Here is a 24,739-nt window from a genome sequence, read left to right on the forward strand (position 1 = left end):
AAAAGGAAACATTTGTGATTTTGTATGTATGTTTGTATTGTTTTCACACAAACACTACTGGGCTGATATCAAAAATTCTTTCACTATTAGAAAGCTGCATCTTCACTGAATAACAGAGGCTATATAACATTTAAAAAAATATAGGGATCCCTAATAAACATGCAGTAATATAACCCAAGGTGTGAAAAAATTAGTCATAAAAAATCTGACATCGCGTGCGCTGCGGAAACTATTGATATAACTATAATATTGTAAAACAAAAAAATCAGCGACGGAATTCGCGCTGCGCCAACAACACAGACGAATTGTTACGCAAATAATAGACACAATTATTCCGCGTTCTTGGGGAGTGTATCGCTTCATGGTTTGTTCACTTGTATTCTGCATCTGTATAGTCCATAAATGTCAAAACAGATTCAAATCTGTTTGATACCCATTTTGTTGATCTACACGCAAAAAGGATCAGGAGTTAGCTGTTTTTCTTGATTTGACATGACTTACGTAATAGCCTTAATAGACTGACGCAGTGTCTGGTAGCGGACCGTATTCGATGGTATGTCGCATTGTCCATCTCTCAAACTTATTATTATTACCGTCCGAAGGCGCCCACTAGACCGGCCTATGGTCCGGCCGTACCAAATCTGACATGTGTTCAGGCTATTATTGTTCCCCGTATTTCACTACACGTTGTTGACTCGACTACTTGAGCAAGTGAAGAGTCCTCACTGTTTCTTGCAAATAAATATATTATTATAATTATTGTCACGCACACTAAAGTATTAAATCTGGCTTGCTTTTATCACGGTCGAGTCTTTTTTTACTCGTCCGTGGATTTTATCGGTTGTCTAACAGCAAGATACCTCTATCTAGACGTATAAATTATCTAAGAAATAACGTTGTTTACGGTCTTAGAATACGTTTTCGGTTTATAATTTTATTTCTTTTTCTAGACCTAGACGGACTAGTAGAGCCGAAATCCTCGCTTGCTCAAGTAGTCGTGTCTACAACATACGAGAGTAAAGAGTGGCAGAGTAGTGAATACAGACAACAATAACTTACGACGACGCTAACATAAGTCTCGTTATTTAAACCCTAATATTTTTATTAACATTAGATATTAATTATATTATGTCAAATATTTGTTATGCCTGAAAAGGGCGGCAAAGTATTAAATGCTTCAGTTTGCCCATAAAAGCAAAAAATATCTTGTATTTAAATCACATAAGGAAAGATGTCGCTCAGCGGGTTTTTTGCATTACAATTTATTGCAAACATTAAACATATCTAGTAAAAAGGTGTAAAACTAATCTACTATTAATAAGCCCCACACAATTCTAACGATGCTTAACGCAACTTAAAATTTCACAACCAAGCCATGAGTCTGTATTTGAAATGCCACAGATTGCGCTCAGTCATGTCCCGGTGACATTTGTCAGCAAATAAACATGATTTATGTATCGCTGACCTATCTCATTAGTGATGGGATTCCATTACGATAATAATGTAAGTTGCGATTTTACACAATCGATGCATCACAACTATATTAAAACTTTTACTAGTATTTTATTACCTATGCAAGTTACTCAGACTTATGATTTTCTATGCTTTTATCTATACAATATGTTATAAAATTGAACAGTATTTTGTTTAAATACGCTTATTTCTGGATCTGCTAGTATATTTGGAATAATTACTTTTTAAACAATTTGTAATTCTTTAAAGTGATAACCCTCCCTTTTGAAAAAAATATTATATTTGAAAACAAAATTTATGAACGATGTGACTCGAGGTTGCGAGTTCGAGTTTTTTTTTTATACAATAGATAGTTTGATGAGGATTAGGGTAGACTAGTATTTGGCAACACCTCTAGGTTAGCCTTGAATATTTATCTTTGTAAATAAGTCGGAAGAATAAGCGATCCCAAGCTGTTTTATGGCGTGTATTGGCGTAATGGTTAGTGAAGAAAATATTATTTGATTCATTCAGCTTAGTACATCTAAAATTATCCGCGATACTACATACATATATACAAGCCACAAAGATATTTATGAAGAATAAACAAGAAACCATGGGGAACAGTTATAAATGAATTGATAATTCAGATTGATTGTTAAGGTGTAAAATTTAAAGATTTAACTATCAACATTGTTTTTTTTATGTCAGTTATAACTTGATGTTAAGCGATCGCCATTTGTCCACTACATTACTAATAAGGAGCCGCTGGTCCAGATTTTACTTAAAACTTCGAGTACTGGCCTCATATTTTGCAATTCACACTGTCATCAGAATTTGTCTTGAAGATTTTAAACACATGCGGAAAAACTTACAATTTTATAGAGTCTGCAATATATATGAAAATATTACTTTATTTTTAGTACAATTATAGTATAATACTAAGTATTCTGAGACTCCATTTGTGATTAATCTGATAATAAATCTTATAAGTACTACATTGATCCATTAACCTGAACCTTTAGCATTATTTGAATAGCTTATTCATAGCAATGTTTACCACAATATTAACCTAAACTAATACTTAAATTAAATTACCGTAACTTGTCATTAAAAACAATAAAATAGACTTATGGCTCTAGATGTTGCAAGACGATATTGTAACTCTTGTTTTAGTTAAATAAAAAAAAAATCTCATATAGCCTTTACAACTACAATTATCTGGATATGTATGTATATACAGCTAATTGGGACATTCTAGCTCAAGTCTTGGACGGACAAACGCAATTTGAAGTCATCGAGCTTCTATTACATTACGCCTTAGGTTTTTTGATGATTGATAAATTACAACATAGTAATCAATATTTTCTTTCTAATATTAGTCCGTAGTGTTAATTACATAATAATAAATAGAACTTTAATTATATCTACGTATTTCTTTAATTTGCTCTCATTACAATATCGTTTTCACTGGACTACTTCCATAGGAAGATTATAATATTTTGTTTTATTAATGGAGGAGGAGAGGACAAAAGGAGTTGAATAAAATTGAAGTTTCAAGCTTGTTATAAAATATGTGTCACACATACATAGTTATAGCGGAAACTGCGCCAGCGGACTAAGGAGCGAAATTCCCGTCAGAAAAATAATTTTAGTTATTCTCAAGTCGCGTCTAAGGAAATATTACTTCAACAATTACAATTAAATATGCGGGCATAAAATAATTACAGTGCTGAATGTTATCTATAAGTATTCACAAATTCATAATTAAATAATTCATGATTACAAAGTTTTTGTGAAACAAAGTGAATTTTACTTTATTATTATTTAAAAGATGACCCCTGAAAGATCTAGGAGTTTAGAACAATTATGATAGAATACTCCGAAATTTTTACACAAATCGCAAAGCAAAAATAAGACTAGAGGAAGAGGGTAAGGAAATAAAACTGGAATAAGGTGTACAGCGGCGGGACCTTATTTAACCAAAACTATTTACGTCAATCCTTTCCTGGATTGGGAAAACTGTTTATTGGTTATCAACGGAGGGTATTTTCGTCATCAAGCAAAGAATTGCGACCTTGACAAAGTTAGCCGCAAAGCAGGCTAACAATGAATATACAAAAAACAAAAGCCAATGACCTATGAAAACAAAGAACCTATTTGCGTAAATAATAGGCCAATAGAATAAATGGATGAAAACCTCTATCTCGTTGAAGTTATCTCGCCAAAAGACTCAACATCAAAAGGAATGGCTGGACGCATAGGGAATGCATGGAAACAATACTGGAGTCTGAGGGACATTATGAAAAACAGAGACATGAAGTTGCCAAACCTTGGGTACTACTAAAGTTCACATCAAAAATCTTGCAACTTGCCATAATTCCATAGAAAAAAGAATGATGGGGAAATAGATCTGACAGAATTAGATTGGAAACAAATAAGAAACAAACTATAACAAAAGATGTAACAGTAACCACCAGACAATTAAAATGGAAATGAACAGGGCATACAATCAGGGGACACAAAAATGCTCATATTCTATAATGTACTGGCAAACAAGTAACAAAAGAAGGAAGCTAGTTAGGCTCACAAGAAGATGGGTTGGCTAAATAAGGCCACAGCAGGTACATGGTCAAGACTGGCTTGTGATAGAGGAACATGGTCACACTTGGAGGACGCCTTTGTCCAAAAGAGGCACACAGACGTATGTTAAGGCAGAAGACTAGTTTGAGCTTTTGTTTATATTTTATTGTTTTGTTTCTGTTTATATTATAAAAGGCTTTATTATTATTATATATTTTATATATATAAATTTCCTGTGTATTTATGGATTAAGGGGGCAAACATCTGCGGGTCAAGTGATGTATGTAAAGTGATGACCAGCGCCGATACCGACACTCTTAAAACACCAGAGGAAATACAATCACATTGCCCTTCTTTTTGTACGAGTGTTTATTGTATGATACGCTTGAAATAATTGATCAATGTTATCACCTTTTGTAGTCATCGATATAGCAATTAAAAAAACATCATCGATATCAGGAAGCGCTACCGTCCCCTCACTAAAGGTGTGAAGGTGTAAATTGGCGCTAAAGTCAATAAATGCCTCGATGTGGCACTCGCATTAGATCTAATCGGTGTCGTTTGTTTTGCTGAATGCCACCCAGACATTTGTACTGTCCATTGTGACTTTATAATAGCAAGTGATATTCAAATATATTATATTATATTCTCTTGAAACTTCTACTTGTGAAATGCAAAGAGGATATAAATACTACTTAATAAGAAGCGGGACTGAAATTTAGTTTAGTATGAAACGTAAGATTTGACATAAGTTTGAAATAGTAGTTATTACAGTATGGCGATTGGGGGCGAAGTAAAATACGCCTAAGTTTGAAAGCGAACAGTTGCTTTAAACGTAGTGAATTTCGGCTATCTCCGCATTTTACAAGATTATATACGTCATCTATCAATCTATTAATGACTGCACGATTCATACAATCGAGTGAATCGCCTTTTTCTTAGAGAGTTTCGCTAGGTGGTGAAATGCCTTATATTTAAATCTGTTTAATTTAAAACTTGAAGCTTATACAGCTTATTTCCTTCGGTGATAGATTACAAAAAAAAAGTTGCACGTAATACGCGTACATTAAAATGTGTAATGTTTTTTGTAAGGATCCTAGGTGACCGATTAATACCGGCGCCCAAATACAATAATAATACACATTCAGTATAAATAAAACAAGGGCCTGCTTCGTAAATCTGCATAGTTCTAGGAGGATCTATTATGCCCCATATGACTGAAGCAAGTCAAGGACAAGATCGCCGGAGTAGGTTGGATGAGGGCAGTGCAGGACCGATCGTCATGGCGATCTTTGGGGGAGGCTTTTGTCCAGCAGTGGACGTCTTGCGGCTGAAATGGAAGGTTTGTTTGACGTACCGCGCAAGTATCACATGCGCGTCCGGTGACGTGGGGTTTGCAGCGACACTGCCCGCTCCGGATGTCACACACGTTGCTCTCCGCGCCGCTCCGGGAGCAGTTGCAGCCTGGAACAATATAAACAATATTTATAATAAAAATTTGATGTATGTCTTTTCAAGCTGATCCTTGGCTTTTACCGGCTCGACAAAATAACAACAAACAATTCGAGAGGGGCTAAGATATGAATTATTTACATTTTTATTTTTATAAAAATAAGGAACGAGACGAGCAGGACGTTCAATTGATGGTAGCTGATACGCCTTGCCATTTACAATTCAGTGCCATTCAGGATTCTCGAAAAATCCAAATAGTCTGAGTGGCACTACCAATGCGCTCGTCACCTTGAGACAAGATGTTAAGGCTCATTTGCCCAGTAATTTCACTAGCTACGGTGCCCTTCAGACCGAAACACAATAATGTTTACACATTACTGCTTCTCGGTAGAAATAGGCGCCGTTGTTGTACCCACAATCTAGCCGGCATCCTGTGCAAAGGAGCCTCCAATTGCTTAGATACTAAGATGTTCGTTTCTATACTGCGAACTAAAGTATCTTTTTATAATAATGAAAAGACACAACAGCTCAGTAAGAATTGTAAGATTTGCCGTCGTAGAAGTTACGAAGAAGAACACGCGACGCGCGACATAAGTGAGAGTGCTCAAGTTAAATATTACAAAATATACTGTTCCATTAAATTAAAAAAAAAATATCTTTGTTTAAGAGCTTACTGACGGTGTCAGTGTCAAACTAGAATAGAGATACGGCCAAATAATAGTATATTACGCACCTAGGGAGAAAAGAAGGTCATTTTCGCGATTGTCATAGATGAATGTTCCACGGGTGGCAATGTCCTACTTATATCACGTGGTGCGTATACGATTTTTTTCCCACCTGGATAAAAGCTCACTTTTAGTTCCTGGTACGAGGGACAAAAGTGAGAAAGGTGAGAATCGGCCAGTTTTGTTCCCCGTACCAGGGACTAAAAGCGAGCTTTTCATCAAGGTGTGAAAAAAAGTCATTTAATTCTTTTTTATTCAAAATAATCATTTAAAAGTGGTCAACGTGTCAAGAATCTGCTCCGATCTGCACAGCCAATCTGTGAGTGTGATGATAATCTTTGTAGGGTATTTAAATATAAGTGATACTGTTATGAAAAGTGTTTCAAAGAAATTTATTTTACAAATTTATAGCGCACGATAATTGGCACAATTTCACCTTAGTACTTCCCAGTACAGATAAGAATACGCCAGAAAGGTCACTAAGTTGGTTATACTGGCTGTAACTTTTGAAAATGATTCATATCAGATAATCTCATAACAGAATATCAGCCTTGTGCTTTACGGGGCATAAAAAGAATAGGGACTAAGGCTACTAAGGGCATTTAGCAGTGGGTGGTTTCCTTGCACAGAATGCTGGCTAGATTATGGGTACCAAAACGGCGCCTTTTTTTGCCGTGAAGCAGTAATGTGTTAGCATTATTGTGTATCAGGCTTAAGGGTGCAGCTAGCGAAATTACTGGGCAAATTTTAACATCTTATGTCTCATGGTGACATTCGAATTTTTGGATTTTTCAAGATTTTTTATTTTTATTTTTATTTTATTAAAATTCAACAACAAACTCATTGTTATTAAAAAAATATGATAATTGCAAGTGACAACAAATATTTGTACAAATCGTCATATACTAGATCAAAACATACGGTACGGCGCGGGCGCTGTTTCTCAGGGTTCCGGAATGCAGAATTTAATTAAGGTTATCTAAGTTAGTTGTACATGCGATTCTACAAGAGAATTATCTAAATGGTTGTGTTCGAGCGAGTATCGGATAAGACGGTGGCACGTTTGATCTCACGGCAGCTGTGTCTGGCAGACCGGTCAAATCTCTTACTAATAGATAACGAGATAGAATTAACAAATTTACCAGTGTCAATATTGTTTGTAGCCTATTTAACAATAGTAGGTATAGTATGATACAAGTGAGCGTAGTTGATCATAAGACACGAGGCTCTGGGTTGCAGCCCGAGCAGTAGGCGAGGGCGTTATTCAGCCGAGTGTCTAGTGAGCAAGTTGCTCACGAGTTTCATACGCACTGTTTCAACATACTTGCAAGGAAAAACGCGGCGAAGTGCGAGTCGTACTCGCCCATGAAGGGTTCCGTCGCAGCAATTAACATAATATTATTTAACTTTGATCGATGTTTTAATAATAGTGTATTTTCTTAAAATTAATTTATTTATGACGTATTAAAAAGTAAAACTACTTACTAGATCTCGTTCAAACCAATTTTCGGTGGAAGTTTGCATTCCATCATAATATATTTTTTAGTTTGAAATTAAAAACCTCAATCAGCTTTACCTATCCATAGATAACCCCCATACGTATGGGTTTGATGAAATTTTTTTTTGTGTTTATGTTCTAAGTATGGCGATCCCCCGAAATTTGTTGTTTTTTCTTATATGGTTTTTTGAAAATCTTAATGTGGTACACAGAATACATCTACTTACCAAGTTTCAACAGTATAGTTCTTATAGTTTCGAAAAGAAGTGGCTGTGGATTTTTTTTTTTATAAACATAAGGGCCAAGACGAGCAGGACGTTCAGCTGATGGTAATTGATACGCCATGCCCATTACAAAGCAGTGCCGCTCAGGATTCTCAAAAAACCCAAAAATTCTGAGCGGCACTACAATTGCGCTCGTCATCTTGAGATATAAGATGTTAAGCCTCATATGCCCAGTAATTTCACTTTAATTTAGCCCAGTTATTTTAATTGTGGTACCCATAATCTAGCCGGCTTCCTGTGCAAAGGAGCCTCCCACTGGTAAAAATAGATACGACATACGAAATATTATTTTGGTGGTTGATCTGGAATGCCTTTTGAGGGCGAACAGTTTTACCCAGGCTTCGTGGCCTTTACAAAAGTGGACTCATAGAATTGGTTTTTAAAATCAAAGTTTCTTAAAACATTTGCTAAACCTCTTAATACTAATTATTATTATGGTTAAATTTCTCATTTATATTTAAAGTAAACTTAAAGGTTTTTTACCTTATTTACCAACATACACACACACCACCATTTTTTTATTACCACACGGTACCATACTTATGTATGTATTACCAAATAAAGTAGTTCAGTATACTTGTATAGTATTTTCTTAGATTAACGCGAGTATTACAAATTTATTTAGATAAAATACTTTGTAAAGTATTTGCTTTTAATTGTAACTGTATTTACGCATCAGATTATTACGTAAAAATTACATTTTTATTATTATTTTTTAATGTTCCCTTTCTTTGCTGCCGCACATTTTTAATAATAATAAAAAAGTAACTTTACGCAAAACCTGATGTAAAAATATAGCTACCATTACTTGCATTTTAATCCTTAATATGTATAGTGTATGTATAGCTTATGAGCCAACATACAAGCAACGGTGAAAATTATAAAGATTAAATTAATGATCTAAATACTTTGAAAGTAATCAAGGCAAAAAAGACATTTATTTTCTCAAAATTGATTCCTTTAGAATCCTATTTGATGTCATTTCTAATAACTACTAGATACTTCTATCGCTTCGGAAACAAATGGCGCTCTGAGAGAGAAGAAGTGGCGCAAGAAACTCTCCCAGCATTCTTTTTATGCGCTCTTTTCAATAAAAATATACAATATTGTACAGTCATTTCAATCGCTATAAAATAACCACAATCTAGTCCCAGGCTGTCCGATCATTTAGATATTCAGCATTGGAGTAATAGGATTTATGACAGAGCCATTTTTTTTATAAAACATTTAAATTTATTTATAGATAATGCCTGAACAGTGCCTGGGACTTTATTAAAAAAGTGTATACATTTACCCTTAAAGCTATTAGGTATCTTATGAAGCCTACTAGAATTAGTTACAAGCAATCCCTTATTTCTAGTGTATAACAATAATGAAAATCACTATTAAGAGCAAAAAGGTGACGATAGACGATAATAATGTCACAAGATGAAATAACAAATATAAGTTTGGAAAATAATATTGTAATTTGACGCGAAATCAGCGCCAACAATGGGCCGAGTTAGTTTATTAAACTTTTGTAATAACATTTGCAGGTGCAGTCTCCGTCGGTGGTCGGGAGTTCGATCACCTAGTTTCAGATTAGTAGATATTATGAATGATTAACTTCCAAGATATAGTAGTGTTAAAGCATCAAGTAAAATAATATGGAATAGATTATGCGTAATTTGCTGGAAATAGGTGATAAACAGAAAATCCATTCTATTTCTTCGTTCTGTAGATAATAAAAAAAATACTGTTTTATAGGAATTCGCCAATAATATTTCAAAATATCAAGAATTATTTCGTTAGAAATGCTCCCTGTTGTTATAATGAAATTGTTTCCCAGCGGAACTGTCAAACCGTGCGACACTAATTTCTCTCATCGAAATATGTCCATACAAAACAAATATTGGAAATAAAAATAATTATGGGTACCAAATCGAAATAAAAACTATAATATTTCTCAAGTTGGACTAAATTGCACTCCATGAAGTAATCCCCATTAAAATCCGTTCACTCGCTTAGGAGTCCATCGCGGACAAACAACGTGTCAGGTAATTTATATATGTTAAGATATATATAAAATGAAAATGGTCTTTGTTTGAGGCTCAATCACGCCTAAACCACTGATCGTATCGACATGAAACTACCACCATTCGATGCGAAATTTATCCTAGATGGTTTTATGGCTACTTATTTTTCGAATTCCAATGTTCCAATTTCAATGAACTACTTCCTTTTAAAATTCGACCACTACTATATAAATTAATAAAACAGAGGAAATACATGTTTTCTATTCATAACGTATCTCACTAGAGCTATCAAACTGTCGTTATAATAAAATATGTGGTATTACAATGTTATAGACAAGGCTTTATTGTTCAACTAACAAGCAACAAACAGGTCAGCCGTCTAGCTGTCTGTCTGTCACACGACGCTAACTTAATTACTACTTGGTCTGCACAGCTACAGGAAGAATATAGATAGCGTGTGATATACTTAAGAGCAGGCATTGTAACCAACTTCTTTTCTTCCTACCTACATTGTGAGTTTTTTTAGTTTATATCTCCTCAGATTGTAAAAAGTCATAAAATGCATTTATTTACTCAAAATTGATTCCTTTAGAATTCTTTTTGATGTCATTTCTAATATACTAGATATTACTACCGCTTCGAAAACAAATGTCGCTCTGAGAGAGAAGAAGCGGCGCAATAAACTCTCCCAGGATTCTTTTTTTGCGCTATTTTTAATTAAATATACAATATTGTACTGTCATTGTTATTGCTATAAAATAATCATAATCTAGTCCCAGGCTATCCGATCACTTAGATATTCAGCATGGAGTAGTAGGATTTACGAAAGAGCCATTTTTAATAAAACATTTAAATTTATTTATAGATAATGCCTGAATAGCGGCTGGGACTTTAATATAAAATGTATGTTGCATTCTAGTATTGATTTACTAATAAGGTGTAACAAACCCATGATAAATATGTTTCTAAATAAAATTTTCGTTAATAACAATTAGTCTTATTACTAAGACCCGTGTTTTTAATTACTAAAGTTAGCTCAAATAATTTTCTCTAAGTTCTTTTACCAGTGGGAGGCTCCTTTGCACAGGAAGCAGGCTAGATTATGGGTACCACAACGGCGCCTATTTCTGCCGTGAAGCAGTAATGTGTAAGCATTACTGTGTTTCGGTCTGAAGGGCCATAGCTAGTGAAATTACTGGGCAAATGAGGCTTAACATCATATGTCTCAAGGCGACGAGCGCAATAGTAGTATCGCACAGAATTGTTGGGTTTTTGAAAATCCTGAGCGGCACTGTATTGTAATGGGCATGGCGTATCAATTACCATCAGCCGAACGTCCTGCTCGTTTCGTCCTTATTATCATAAAAAAAATAAACTGACGAACAAAACTGTTGTTAATCGAGTCAAATTACAAGCTTGTTGCCTCTTATTATAAAAACCGTATATGGAGTGTACGCGGAACCATGTCATATTGAAAGTAACACACTGTAAAAGCGTAAGTTAGTTCCCTGATATCCATGCTTGTAGTTGTGTAGTGGTACGAATATATGCGACACTCATTTAAAACTGAGAAATATTTAAAACTTCAGACTTAAGATAGGTACGATCTTGTATACCTTGGATGATCCAAATGTTTTGTAGTTTTCTTTAGTGTTAATTCCGCCGATATTTGTCTTCAGGCACGAGTCTCGTGCCAGAGTTTGGCGAATCAATATCTCCCGAGGATGCGTCGTGTCAGGGGCCGTGCATTTATTAGAAATTGAGGTAGGCACTGTGGGTCTAAGTAGTCGAAGTTGAGCTTTAGAATATGAAAAGATTGCTAACCGTAGGTTTTTAGTATCTAGCGTAAGGAAAAATTTTATGAGTGGGTGTTAAATAAGAGTTTGGTTATAAAATAACGAAACCAATTTAAACTAAATTAACTTTTACACTAGTGCTACATTTATTTAGGTTCACAACGAGGTAGGCACTGCCTTATTGCCCATATGATAAGCACGCCCCTGCGTCGTGTAGAGACAAAACACGTGTCGAATTGCTTGAAGATAAATATTGGCGGAGTTCACACTAAAGAAAACTCAAATAATTTTGATGATTATGGATTTCGGCAAAGTAACGCCCACTTCAATAAAGTTACCTTGGATGACTTCGTCTATTTTATTCCTTGGTCTATCTAGGATGTAGTGTAATTGTGCCTTTATGCTTTCAAACTTAATTAGGCAATTTGTGAAAGCTGGGTCGTTTGAAAGTGTTGTTAGGGACTAATGAAACTATATATCAAATTGCGTCCGCCACTTTCCCTGCAACTAAACGCAATAACCTCTCAAGAAGCCCTTTCTTACATATTTTTTAACATAATTGGGCGAAACGCAGAATGAATTGAAGTGTATACATTCAAATGTTGTGAGCGTTCTTGAGTGTAAATTCCGCAAAGATTCGTCTTACACTCAAGAAGACTCACAAAATATTAATAATTATGGATTTCCGCAAAATAACGCCTCATTCAATAAATTTTCTGAATTTTGAACATTAATACTCTGGCCCATTTCATGTCCAAGCAGATTCAGTTCGTACCGTTCGACTGCTGAAGACAGCAAGCGTCACAAATATCTCTGTATCAGCGAGTCTTACATCTTTGTGCCGTTTAGACGTGTCAAAACACTTGCCTCGTGGAGCCCAGAGCGTTTCTTTCCCGCCCCGTGAGTAGCACGTTCGCGTGCCTTTTTTACTCTCCCATATAAATGAATAAATGAATAACAACTTTATTAATAACAAACACAAACCACACAGAATAATACAAGTAAAAAAGACTTACAGAGGTAAAAAAAAATAATTAAAAACTATTATAGAGAAACAAAAATGGTAAAAAAAAGTATAATGTTATAATGATTATCTTAATTTTAAATTACTGTGTAGCAGTTATTGCTATCATAAGGAGCTGACTCAGCGTCATAATGCGTTAGTATACTACCAACACAGCGCTAATTTTCAGCAGCATGCCCAGGTGCAGCAGGTGATCCATTGAGTAACTGCTATTGTTAAATAATATATTTTGTTGAATTAAAATTCCATTTTTTTTTAATTGATCGATATTTCTCAATAATATAAAACTCTCCGTCCCGTCCGTCCGTATAAAAACCCGTCACGTTTGAAGCGGCCTTTAGTTGTTCCAGTGGACAACCCTCAGTGCTCAGTTTTTTTCAATACCTACACAATAAAGTGCACAGCACGTTGACTGTAATAAACTGTCATAAAGTTAGCCTATATTAATATTTGATGTCATTATTACAGGCCACGAAAGTGTATGAACACTACGAACTTCGCGTATATATACATATAGTATTGCTTGCAGAACGCTGTTTCTGTCAGATGAATCTTATTTTTAACTGCTGCGTTTTCAATTTTGGTACAAAATCCGTGCTACGGTTGCTAAGAGATAATTGTAAACATTTTGTTCACATCATTTCGATCAAAAGGAACATCAGATGCGAAGATCATATGTATATATGTCGTAGGTATATCGTCAAGGTCGATTCGGTCCTGGCACTGGCCGGCTGCTGCCGCGGCACGCTACGCTCGGCTTGTGCGTTGTGATCAACAGTATAAATTTGTTTTTGGGACCCACTAGTGAACTTTGACAATATATCTGCGACATATACTACATATACAACACATATACGACATATACTACACAATATTTAACTCACAATTTCTTCTACAGCATTATAGATGGGGAGTGTCCGAAGAGCTGTTTGACCAGATTCTTCCTTATCATCCCTACCACCTGGATATGTGGCATTCCTCCTACTGCGGTTTACGAGGAACTTTCTTCGGTGTTACCAAGACGATACAACACAAGCATCTTCAAGAAAAGGCGCGTAAACCTATTTGAAAGGCTAGCAACGCTTCTGTGATTCCTCTGGTATCGCAAGAGAATATGGGCGGCGATGATCACTTTTTTTATGACTGTAAGGGACGAGACGAGAGGGACGTTCAGCTGATGGTGATTGACACCCTGCCCATAACAATGCAATGCCACTCAGGATTCTTTTTAAACCGAAAAATTCTTAACGACACTACAATTGCGCTCGTCACCTTGAGACATAAGAGGTTTCCTTCAGACCGAAACACAATAATATTTACTAATTAACATCACATAAGCTCGTTTGTCCCCCCTACTATAAAAAAACTTCTACAATAATCATATAAACTGTCATATCAGCCCCTGCCATCAAGTATTCGATTGCATCCGTTTCAAGTACCGTAAATAGTTATTTATGAGAGTGAGCTAATATTTATGAGCCGTTGAGGCGTCACAACTAACATCGAGTCGTAAATCAACAGGACATAGACGTTCCCAGTCTTCGGTATCCACTAGCAGTGACTAATTGCGAAACTAACGCTGCAATATGCGGGTATTTCGCAAAAATTGCATGAATATATTTATTACATAATATTATATTTATTCACGAAATTTATTTGTTTTTATTGAAGTTATTCTTCTTCTTAGGCGCGGTATAGAAAATGATGATAGTGAAATTTTAATTAAATTAAAATTAATAATCTATAAAAAAAATAATTACAAATATATGGTATGGACAAACTTATCCTCTTGACAGAATTTATTTAATTAATTTTTATTATTTGAAGTTAGACTTTTTTAGGCGCGTTATGAAAAAATTATGAATAAGAGTGAAATTTTAAGATGCGCGCGCATCACTTTAACACAAAAGTAACAGGTGAAGTTGGTTCCAAAAATTTTCTGACGTTTGCGATATTCGTTATTTTTTTTTGGTTTCTTCGTCCATTATTACGACAGGCAAAGGGTTATAGCCCATACAGCCGTATTCGTTATTTAATAATTAATTGTCAAAGCCATCTTCGTGGGATTTTTACAATGTGGTTCTTTCTACAAACGTATAATAATAATAAAAATAGCACGAGGAATAAATAGTTTTAATGATTTTTACTTTGTTACGCGAAAGAAGTATAACTTCTTGCGTGCATACATAAGTACATACATACTTTTTTTAATTAAAAATATAACACGTAAAGTATATTTTTATTTACGACAAACAGAGGAGATAAGAAAACATTTACAAAGTATATTATCAGTGGGAGGCTCCTTTGCACAGGATGCCGGCTAGATTATGGGTACCACAACGGCGCCTATTTCTGCCGTGAAGCAATAATGTGTAAGCATTATTGTGTGAGACTTAACATCTTATGTCTAGGTGACGAGCGCAGTTGTAGTGCCGCTCAGAATTTTTGGGGTTTCTTAAGAATCCTGAGCGGCACTGCATTGTAATCGTCAGGGCGTATCATTTACCATCACCTGAACGTCTTGCGACTGTTACGCAGTTGTCAAATTATTAAAATATATTTACGTGAATTATTAATATATTTGCGTTTAAGTATCAATTCGCCCGTAGAAACCATATTTTATCTAAGCTCCATTAAGTAAAATGACACCACTAGTAGTAAATGGAGGCATATTTCAATGAATAAAGTTGTATTATACAATAAACATGCCCGTTGCAAATAGAGTGCTTCAAACAAGATTTGCATTGGAATTGAGAAATATTAGGATACTCAACGTTTTACGACTGGTTCAAGATTCACATTTGAAACTTAACATTCATTTGGGATGTTTACGTAAACTATTATGATTAACAGCTTAAGGTTTATAAATAAATTTGCAATTACGAAACTGCCCTATTTTTATATTGGAAATAGTGCTAGCATATACATGTACCTACAGTAAAATTGTATATTATTGAGGTAAGACTATCCTATGTTCAATGTCGTCACGATTTTCGGTTACGCGCCATGTTGTTTTTTTATCACAGTTCAGTATAGCGACGTAAAGAATAATATATTAGTTAGAAATTGATAAAATAAAAAAACTTCTTAATAAAATAAAATGGCTTTGATTTAATACGGAATATGTTTTTTTATGCTTCATCTACCCAATTTCTGTGAAGTTATAAATAGTAGATGTAGTGTATTGACATCTAGTCTGAATTGACAACAGTGACCTTAACCGTGTGACGTTGAGTGCTATATAAGGAATGCAGTACAGCAGGAGCGCCAGTTGCTAGCGGACGTCTCCGGGTGTAGTGCTACACAGTAAAAATTGGCTGTTTCACTCGTGTGCAAACGAGGAACATTACAGTAGATAAATGGTATTAAATTATTTATAAGGAAGCCAAGGTGTATAATTTTAATCTGTGGAATCTTAATCAGTGTTTAAAAAAAAATTATAATGCTGTACACTCCACTTATACGCTAACTCGACATGGTTAATAGGTATAGGTACATTCTTTGTTTACAACTTAAAGCTAAAGATAATTTTGAAAATATTACATAAATAATGCATCAGGTAAAAGGCTGATTTAAAAATAATAAGGTACATACATAATAAATAAAAAAACAAAAGAAAAAAGGAAAAACTACGAACAATGACTAACCATCTTTTGCAGTACTTTTATAATTTTTTTAACTTCTGTTTTGAAACATGGGGCAGAATGCCGAAAAATATCTATGCCTGATGATATGTCATAAAGAAATTTCACTTCTTACCTGTTTACCTACTATGGTACTTACACATATTATTTTACCATGAATACTTAGGTATAAATAGGAAGGTTTCCGTTGAAATTTACGAAATTAGCATTTTAAAACTGTTGCAAGCTTGTAACCGCAGAGGAAATAATCGTAAATGTGTATCAAAATGGCCGCCAAAAGCTTTAACTTACTGTTTATCAGTCACCCAATTTTATATCCAATAAAACGAATATAAAGTTAATGTTCGGTGTGTTTATATTATTACCGCGCAACATCAGACGGAATAGTTGGTCAAAATACTTCATTGCGACCAATAAAAAAGAGTCTTCAACTTAGTTCACAGCTTTAAGGGTAAGTGTATACACTTTTATGGTAAAAACCCAGCCACTATTCAGACATTACCTAAAAATAAATTGAACTGTTTTATTACAAAATGGCTCTGTCGTAAATCCTACTACTCCACAGCTGAATATCTAAGTGATCCGACAGCCTGGGCCTAGATAATGATTATTTTATTGCAGTAGCAATGATAGAACAATATTGTATATTTCATTCTCTCACGCCGCTTCTTCTCTCTCAGAGCGCGACTTGTTTCCGAAGCGATAGTAGTGTCTAGTATATTAGAAATTACATCAAAAAGAATTCCAAAGGAATCAAGTTTGCGAAAAATAAATGCCTTTTATGCCTTTTAATAAGACTGTACAACGATTGAAAAGTGAAAAGGCTTAGATCAAAACACAGCAAAGTTGTAAACTTTTATTATCCGTAAAGGTATTTTGTGATCATTTCATTGTGGAAACTATTTATTTACTTATTTCAAAGTAATCTATTGCGTCATAACTTGTATATATTTAAAATATAACGAAATTTATTGAATTAAACTATATTTTGCTGAAATCCAACATTCTTAAGCGTTAATCCCGTCTAATTTTGTCTCTAAACGGGGCATCGTCAGGTAGTTGCAGATGTTGGCTCACCGACCTTTGGTGGAGAGTGTCACTCTTGTTCAGAAAAGTGTGTTTTAGTTGTACATTGGACAAGTAAAACGTAGCTAAACTATAATAAGATTTATTGTAAGTGCGAGCCAGACGTTGCAGAATAGAGTTTTGTGCGTTATTGGTGTTGGCTTTAGGTACATTATAATACACGTTCCTCTTAATTGAGTTCCCATGACAGGCTTTTCGCGGCAGGTTGTTCCCTTCCCTAAGGGCTATATTTCACCGGGAAACCATGGCGGCTCAACCAGTCGCCGCTTACAAATTGGTGGCGCGACCAGCGTCATGACTCTGGTGTCTGTATGGTGTCTAGTTTGACATAGCCCTAAAATTATCTCGATGGCTTGCATGCCATGCAGGCGAACCTGTGGTTGTTAACTCTACCGACCTTACAAATAAACAATGTCTGCAAATCAAATCAGAAATGAGATCCGTAGGAGAACCAAAGTTACCGACATAGCGCACATGATTGCTAAACTGAATTGGTAGGCAGTAGGGCACATAGTTCGACGGACAGATGGCCGTTGGGGCAGTAAAATCCTCGAATGGCGACCACGTACCGGAAGACACAGTGTTGGTAGGCCCCCCACAAGATGGACCGTCGGTCTAGATAGAGTCTCTTACTGCTAGACAACGGTTGATGATGATGAAAACAGGCTAGGGTTATTACTTTAGTGTGCGTGACAAGCTACGTTCTACACTCGCGATTTGTATGTCACTTTGTGCTAGCCTGCGTGCAGAGGTTAACTGTCAACCTCAATTTTTTTTGCAGCGTTTTCACAGCTGTCACAGGCTATCTAGACGTATATTAAATGATCTAAGAAATATAAATACAAAACCCCATCCACACAACATGATTTGTGAAACTACTTCACTGCGGCTAAGTAAATATAAATTAATATCTAGTGCTAATTAATATAAGTTACATATAATAAACGCTATCGAAAACACTCTCCAAAGTACGGCACATTGAACGAGTGCCTCTACAAATACAAAATAGCTGCAGTAGCCGATCTATAATTAAATACTAATTATTGATTCGCGCCTCTAATGCATAAACGTTGTTAGCTACGGTTCTGGAATACGTCGGGATATGAAAAGCATATGGTTGGATGTAAGTATACACCTTAAAATATTTTTTAACAACAAAATACTGAAGTTTCTTTCTCTTTCTTGATAACTAAGTCTAGTATTTCTATCCTTCTTCATTGTGGAGATACATTTACGCATAAAGTCTCATCTGACTATTTTCTGAAATATTTAAATTGTACATAGTCTTCTATTAATACATTGATTCTTTAAATTATTAATAACTTAATAATAATACTATTGACACACTTACACAAATTATCTTGTCTCAAACTAGGATGGCTATGGGGTTGTAAGACAACGATATATTTAATTCAATATAATTACAAAAAATATATAAATAAACATCCATGACTTGGAAACAAACATCCATATTCAACATATAAATGTTTGCACCTGCCGGGATTAGAACCCGGGACCTCTCAGTAGGTATGGTCACTAACAACTCGGCTATACAGGTTGTCAAACTTACGTACTAAAGCTAACTTTAAATCTCGTACTTTAGGGATCGTAAATCAACATAAAACCTAATGCATTTCAAGTGTTCCATTTCTTCATGAGTTCTGTCATGTCTGTGCGGCGATACTGCACGCTTATCAGAGTCTACAAGCAAACCGTAGTAATTACACTAGTTCTAGTTTATCGTTTTGTTTTATTTAATGAACAAGTGAGACCAAAATGTCAAGCCACGACTAATTGTTTTCTATAGTTTAGAAACTTGCTTTATCTATTCTGCCAATCATTCTTTATGGATAAACCATGCAGCGATTGAGAGAAATACGAGTAATTTTGAGAAAAAGAAATTGGTTTTTAGTATTTTTTTTTTGTTTCAAAATGTGCTAGAGTGTTTAAAGTATTTTTGTACATTAAACTAGTCAATCTATTTCAGTATTAGATTTAAAAACATTTAACAAATAAACAACCGAATTCAAAAACACTATTCCAAAGCAATAGATATAATATGCACTAAAAAGTATAAAAATACGCACTATTTTTTAATTAATTAATCTAATTCTAGTTACGATTACTGTTATTTTTGGAATCGGTGTCTTTGCGCCGCGGCCTGCTCTCGCCTCTCGCGAGCTCACGAGTCAAGCACATCTCACCTATAAATATGTATGTAGTTACAAACCTATCTTGCATAATAAAAAAAGAATGATCAAAATCGGTTCACCCAGTCGAAAGTTTTGAGGTAACAAACATAAAAAAATACCCACGAATTGAGAATTCCTCCTTTTTTTGAAGTCGGTTAAAAAATTACATACAACAATATGTTCTTTTCAATATTAGTGTTTATATAACTGCAATTATTCATAAGACAAGTTAAGCCATTTAGCCTACATATTGGGCCAAGCTGTCGATAAGAGAGAGTGTGGTGGAATGCGTAACATTAAGCAGCTAAGTGCGATTATGTTGATACAATACAAACATTTCTAATTCGGTCTCAATGTTTAGTATCGCATTACTTACTTACGCCCTGACTTACGTGATCAGCTAGCAATTGCTTGGTTAAAAGGAAACATTTATTATCAGCCCTTTTTTACATAGATATGTTCTCGACTGTTTTTATTTTTGGAGTGAAAACTTATTTAGCGTCGTTATGATTTGAAAGTCAATGAAACAAAAAAGCCCGACAGTAAAAAGAGACACACATAATAATAGTTCAAATTCAAATTCAAATATTTTTATTCAAAATAGGATGTGACATCACTTATTGAAAGTCAAAAAACTACCACCCATTCCAAAATGAATGCCTCAGACCTGAGAAGAATGGGCGCAACAAACTCTGCGGGCTTTTTTTTCCATCGAATAAATATGTTTACAAAGTAATATTGTACAATTAAACTTATTATTTAATATCATGAGGGCGGTCACTCCATTCCCAATGTGGTATCATTAAGAAAGTCATTTATGTTACCTTTACCACACAAACGTTTTTTAACAATTCTTTTGAATAACGTTATACTTTTGTTTTGAACATTTTCTGGGATCTTGTTGTAAAAGCATATACAACGCCCCACAAAAGTCTTACTAACTTGACTTAGCCGAGTAGTAGGCATCATAAGTTTATATCTGTTCCTGGTGTTAACATTATGGTTATGACAGTTTCTGGCAAATTCACTTATGTGCATAGGCACGTGTTCATAGGAACATACATTACATTATCAAGAATATATTGAGAAGCAACAGTCACGATGTTAATTTCTTTGAATTTTCCTCTCAATGATTATTTAGGACTTAGGTTATAAATAGAGCGAATAGCCCTCTTCTGTAGCACAAATATTGTATTAATATCGGCAGCGTTGCCCCATAGCAATATACCATAGGACATAATACTATGGAAATAACTAAAGTATACTAGTCGCGCCGTATCTATGTCAGTTAATTGTCTAATCTTTTTAACCGCGTATGCTGCAGAACTAAGTCTGTTCGCCAATCCTTCAATATGGGGGCCCCATTGTAATTTGGAATCTAGAGTTATGCCAAGAAATATAGCAGATTCCACCGGTTCTATCACCTCTCCGTTTAACAAAACATTTGCATTTACATTTTTGACATTTGGTACGGTAAATTTAATGTATTTAGTTTTCTTGCTATTTAACAATAGGTTATTAGCGCTAAACGAGTACACGATGTCAGATAAAATATCGTTCACTTCGTCAAACATAGCTTGGTTTCTTTTCACTTTGAAAATCAGTGAAGTGTCGTCCGCAAACAATATTATTTTTTTCTCTACTTATAGAGAAAAAATAGTATTGGGAAGATCATTTATTAAGGAAGAGGAACGGTCCAAGAATAGACCCTTGTGGTACCCCCACACTGAGAAGAGTCCCAGGAGATCTCTTGCCATTCACGTCGACCCTCTGAATTCTATTGTTTAGATATGAAGTCAGAAGATCGAGCGCAGTTCCTTTTATGCCATAGTGGTATAGCTTCCTGACCAGCATTGAATATTGAACACAATCAAAAGCCTTAGATAAAGCACAGAAGATGCCAAGTGCATTCTGCGATTCCTCCCAGGCATCGAAAATATTCTTAATTAGCTCAACACCTGCATCCGTTGTTGAACGTCCCCTAGTAAAGCGAAATTGTTTCAAATGAAGTAACTTATGAGAGTTAAAGTAAGTAAGCATTTGGCTTTAAATTATTTTTTCAAAAATTTTACAAAGGGTCAGCAAAACCGACACAGGACGATAATTATTCGGGTCAGAAGAGCAACCCGACTTAAATATTGGTGTAATTTTACTATGTTTCAGAAGGTCAGGAAACACGCCACAATTAATACAATTATTAAAGACTATTGCAAGATATGGTGATATGACATCAATTATTGAACTTATTATTTTAACTTAAACGACTTAAAAGTTTTAATAATTTTTCCAGGGCTAACAAAACTAAAATTGAAAGTTTGTTGGCATTCTTTAACATTTTCCAGAAGAAGTGACTCAGCAACACTTGTGGAGGAGACAAGAGTGCTTGTGATAGAAACTGGAATGTCAGAAAAAAATTCTTAAAAGCAGAAGCAACTTCCTGCTGAGATTGAATTATAGTATTGTTTATTGTTAAATTGTATTCAATGTTGCGGTCTTTCAATCTTCCAGATTCCCATTTAATCACATTCCAAGTCATCTTTATTTTATTCGGTGCATTTTTAATTATCTGTCTGATATGCCTTTGACATGTATCGTAAAAAAGATACTCTATTCAATTTTTTCAAACGCACCATAAGAAGTATAATTTTGAAAATCTGTGACGACATGTAAGCCAAGCGTTTACGGATTTACAGTACTAAGAAATCGTGACTGTGGCACGGAATGTCCTTACTCCACATAAACTATTTGCCGACCTGTTACACAGGCCTGCTCTATTTATACTAGAATATTGCAGCGTCTTTACTACGGTTGAATGTGAACTTTAGCAATAAAAAAAAAAAACAAACAATTAACAAACATTAATTATAAGAAGTTTACTTAATCAAGAAGTATTTCAGTGAAATTGTAGAAACGTCCAACCAATCATTCTGATGTTTTCAATTGTAGAGAAACATGTGTGTAAAAAGTGTGAAAATAATGCTTATAACTATATTTACAATACTATGATTACAATAAATTAAAGCTATCATTACGGGAAATTAGTAGGTCTGCAACACTCCTGTGATTCCTCTGGTGTTGCAAGAGAATGTGGGCGGCGGTGATCACTTAACATCAGGTGATCCGTTCCCTCATTTTCCTCCTCTTCCATAAAAAAAGAAGTGTACCAAACTGGCAGCATTTCCACGTTGGATAGCTAGGCTTATCTGTTGCCCGAGATAGCTGTCAGCGCTTGGGTTTCCAGTAGCCGTATTGAGGCGCGTACTTTGCACATTCGCCACGACCCTGGACCAAGTGTCTTGACACCGAATGGCACAAAAATGCACCGTTTGCTGTCTTTGGCAGACGAAGCAGAGACCCAGCACTAACTGAAGTAACTCGGACACTAGAAGTGAGATTGTCGACGCAGATCGCGTCCCATACCCACAATCTGTGCGTAATAACCCTCCTTCTGGCGCAGTCGGATAAAAAACGAACAATATCACGTGAAAATAAAATTTACAATTTCAATAAACACTCGTTATAAACATAAGTGGCTTCCTGGAGATATAATAAAAACCCATTATCATCAATAAATCACAAATTCGAATCAATTAAATAGACAGGTTTGAATAAAACATGAAATGGCGCACCTTGATCGAGATATTGTGAAGAAAACTGGAGTAAGCAGGTAAACAGCTGGTTATATGGACTGGTATACGACTGTTTACAATATTTATTATAGAAACATAATAAACTAGCACCCGCCAGACGTTGTTGTGTTCATACTAAAAAACTCTACTAAATTTCTTAAATTCCGTTCATAGCTAACCTCTACTGGAATAGTAGAAATATTCCTTTCGTCCACGGAAGGAATTTCTACCAAATTTCAGGTTTCTTTGCCATATGGTTTCGGAGATATCGTGATGAGTCAATACATAGGTGTAAGTCTCATATATATTTTACTAGCTGACCCGGCAAACGTTGTTTTGCCATATAAATTGTATTGATCTTGTGCTTGCTAGTTGATAAGAGATGGCGATAGTTGTATTCATTAGTAACAATCACACTTCTTTTATTTTTGTATAATTCACACTATAGTTTTATAAATTATAGCCTATATGTTATTCTGGTGTGTTAGCTATATTATTGTAAAGTTTCATCAAAATCTATTCAGTAGACTTGCGTTAAAGAAGTTCAAACATACATCCAGACATACAAACTTTAACATTTATAATATTAGTAGGATGTATTAGCAAAACCTGGCCACACATCACTTATTTCATAAAGATGTTGAACTTCCCATACAAATATTACTATATATTTAACCCGAGGTTTCGAGAGTTTAGTTACAAATGTTAAAGTAACAAACTAAATTCGTGTCGTGATAGTTCATTCATAAAGTTAGTAAGAGGTGTTAGAGCTACACGTGGGTGGGTCTGCTAACGATACAGGAATTGTAACAGCGAGACACAAGCACTCGATCATGAAGATAATTTATGGTTCCCTACTGCAAAGCATATTTCTAGGTCTACATATCAAGTACTATACACAGAATACACATTATTTAATTAATGGAGATCGTCTCCTATAACATCCACCCATAACTAAGTTGATTCGCAAGCACAAATGAAGATTTTTAATGGAGTATCAGAAAAAATAGCGTATGAATCAGGTGAGAGAACACCAGTTTTTTAATGTGGGTTTCGAACAGATACACTTCAAAAGGTTCATTTTCGTTGTACGTGGAAGAAAGTTCCTTGAGAACCACTAACATACACTAAACATCTAGATGTCGACTCATAATCACACTTAAAATTGTCCGAAGCAAAAGTTTGCTTCGCGTTTATTAGGCATAGTTTTTGTTCCTAAAGCCTATGCTTTCAACATACTACCACGAAGTATGAAGTAAATTTGAAGCTTGATAAATGAGTTTTCTCATCAGGCCCACTAAGTCATCACTGGTACATGGTATTTGGGGTGAGAATATTATACGCAGCTTCACGAACGCT

The 24,739-nt window shown here is 35.0% G+C and overlaps 1 protein-coding gene across 1 annotated transcript in view; it reads right to left on the reverse strand.

The window, feature by feature from the left end:
• LOC126979869 (laminin subunit alpha-1) overlaps positions 1-24,739 on the reverse strand; it is a 118,227-nt gene that overhangs the window by 48,621 nt on the left and 44,867 nt on the right. Inside the window, exon 2 of the mRNA XM_050829416.1 lies at positions 5,393-5,499. Within this exon, the coding sequence (XP_050685373.1) occupies positions 5,393-5,499 (107 nt within the window). The remainder of the gene's footprint in view (positions 1-5,392; positions 5,500-24,739) is intronic.

Source organism: Leptidea sinapis, chromosome 4, assembly GCF_905404315.1.
Source record: "Leptidea sinapis chromosome 4, ilLepSina1.1, whole genome shotgun sequence".
In the NCBI taxonomy this organism is placed as follows: domain Eukaryota; kingdom Metazoa; phylum Arthropoda; class Insecta; order Lepidoptera; family Pieridae; genus Leptidea; species Leptidea sinapis.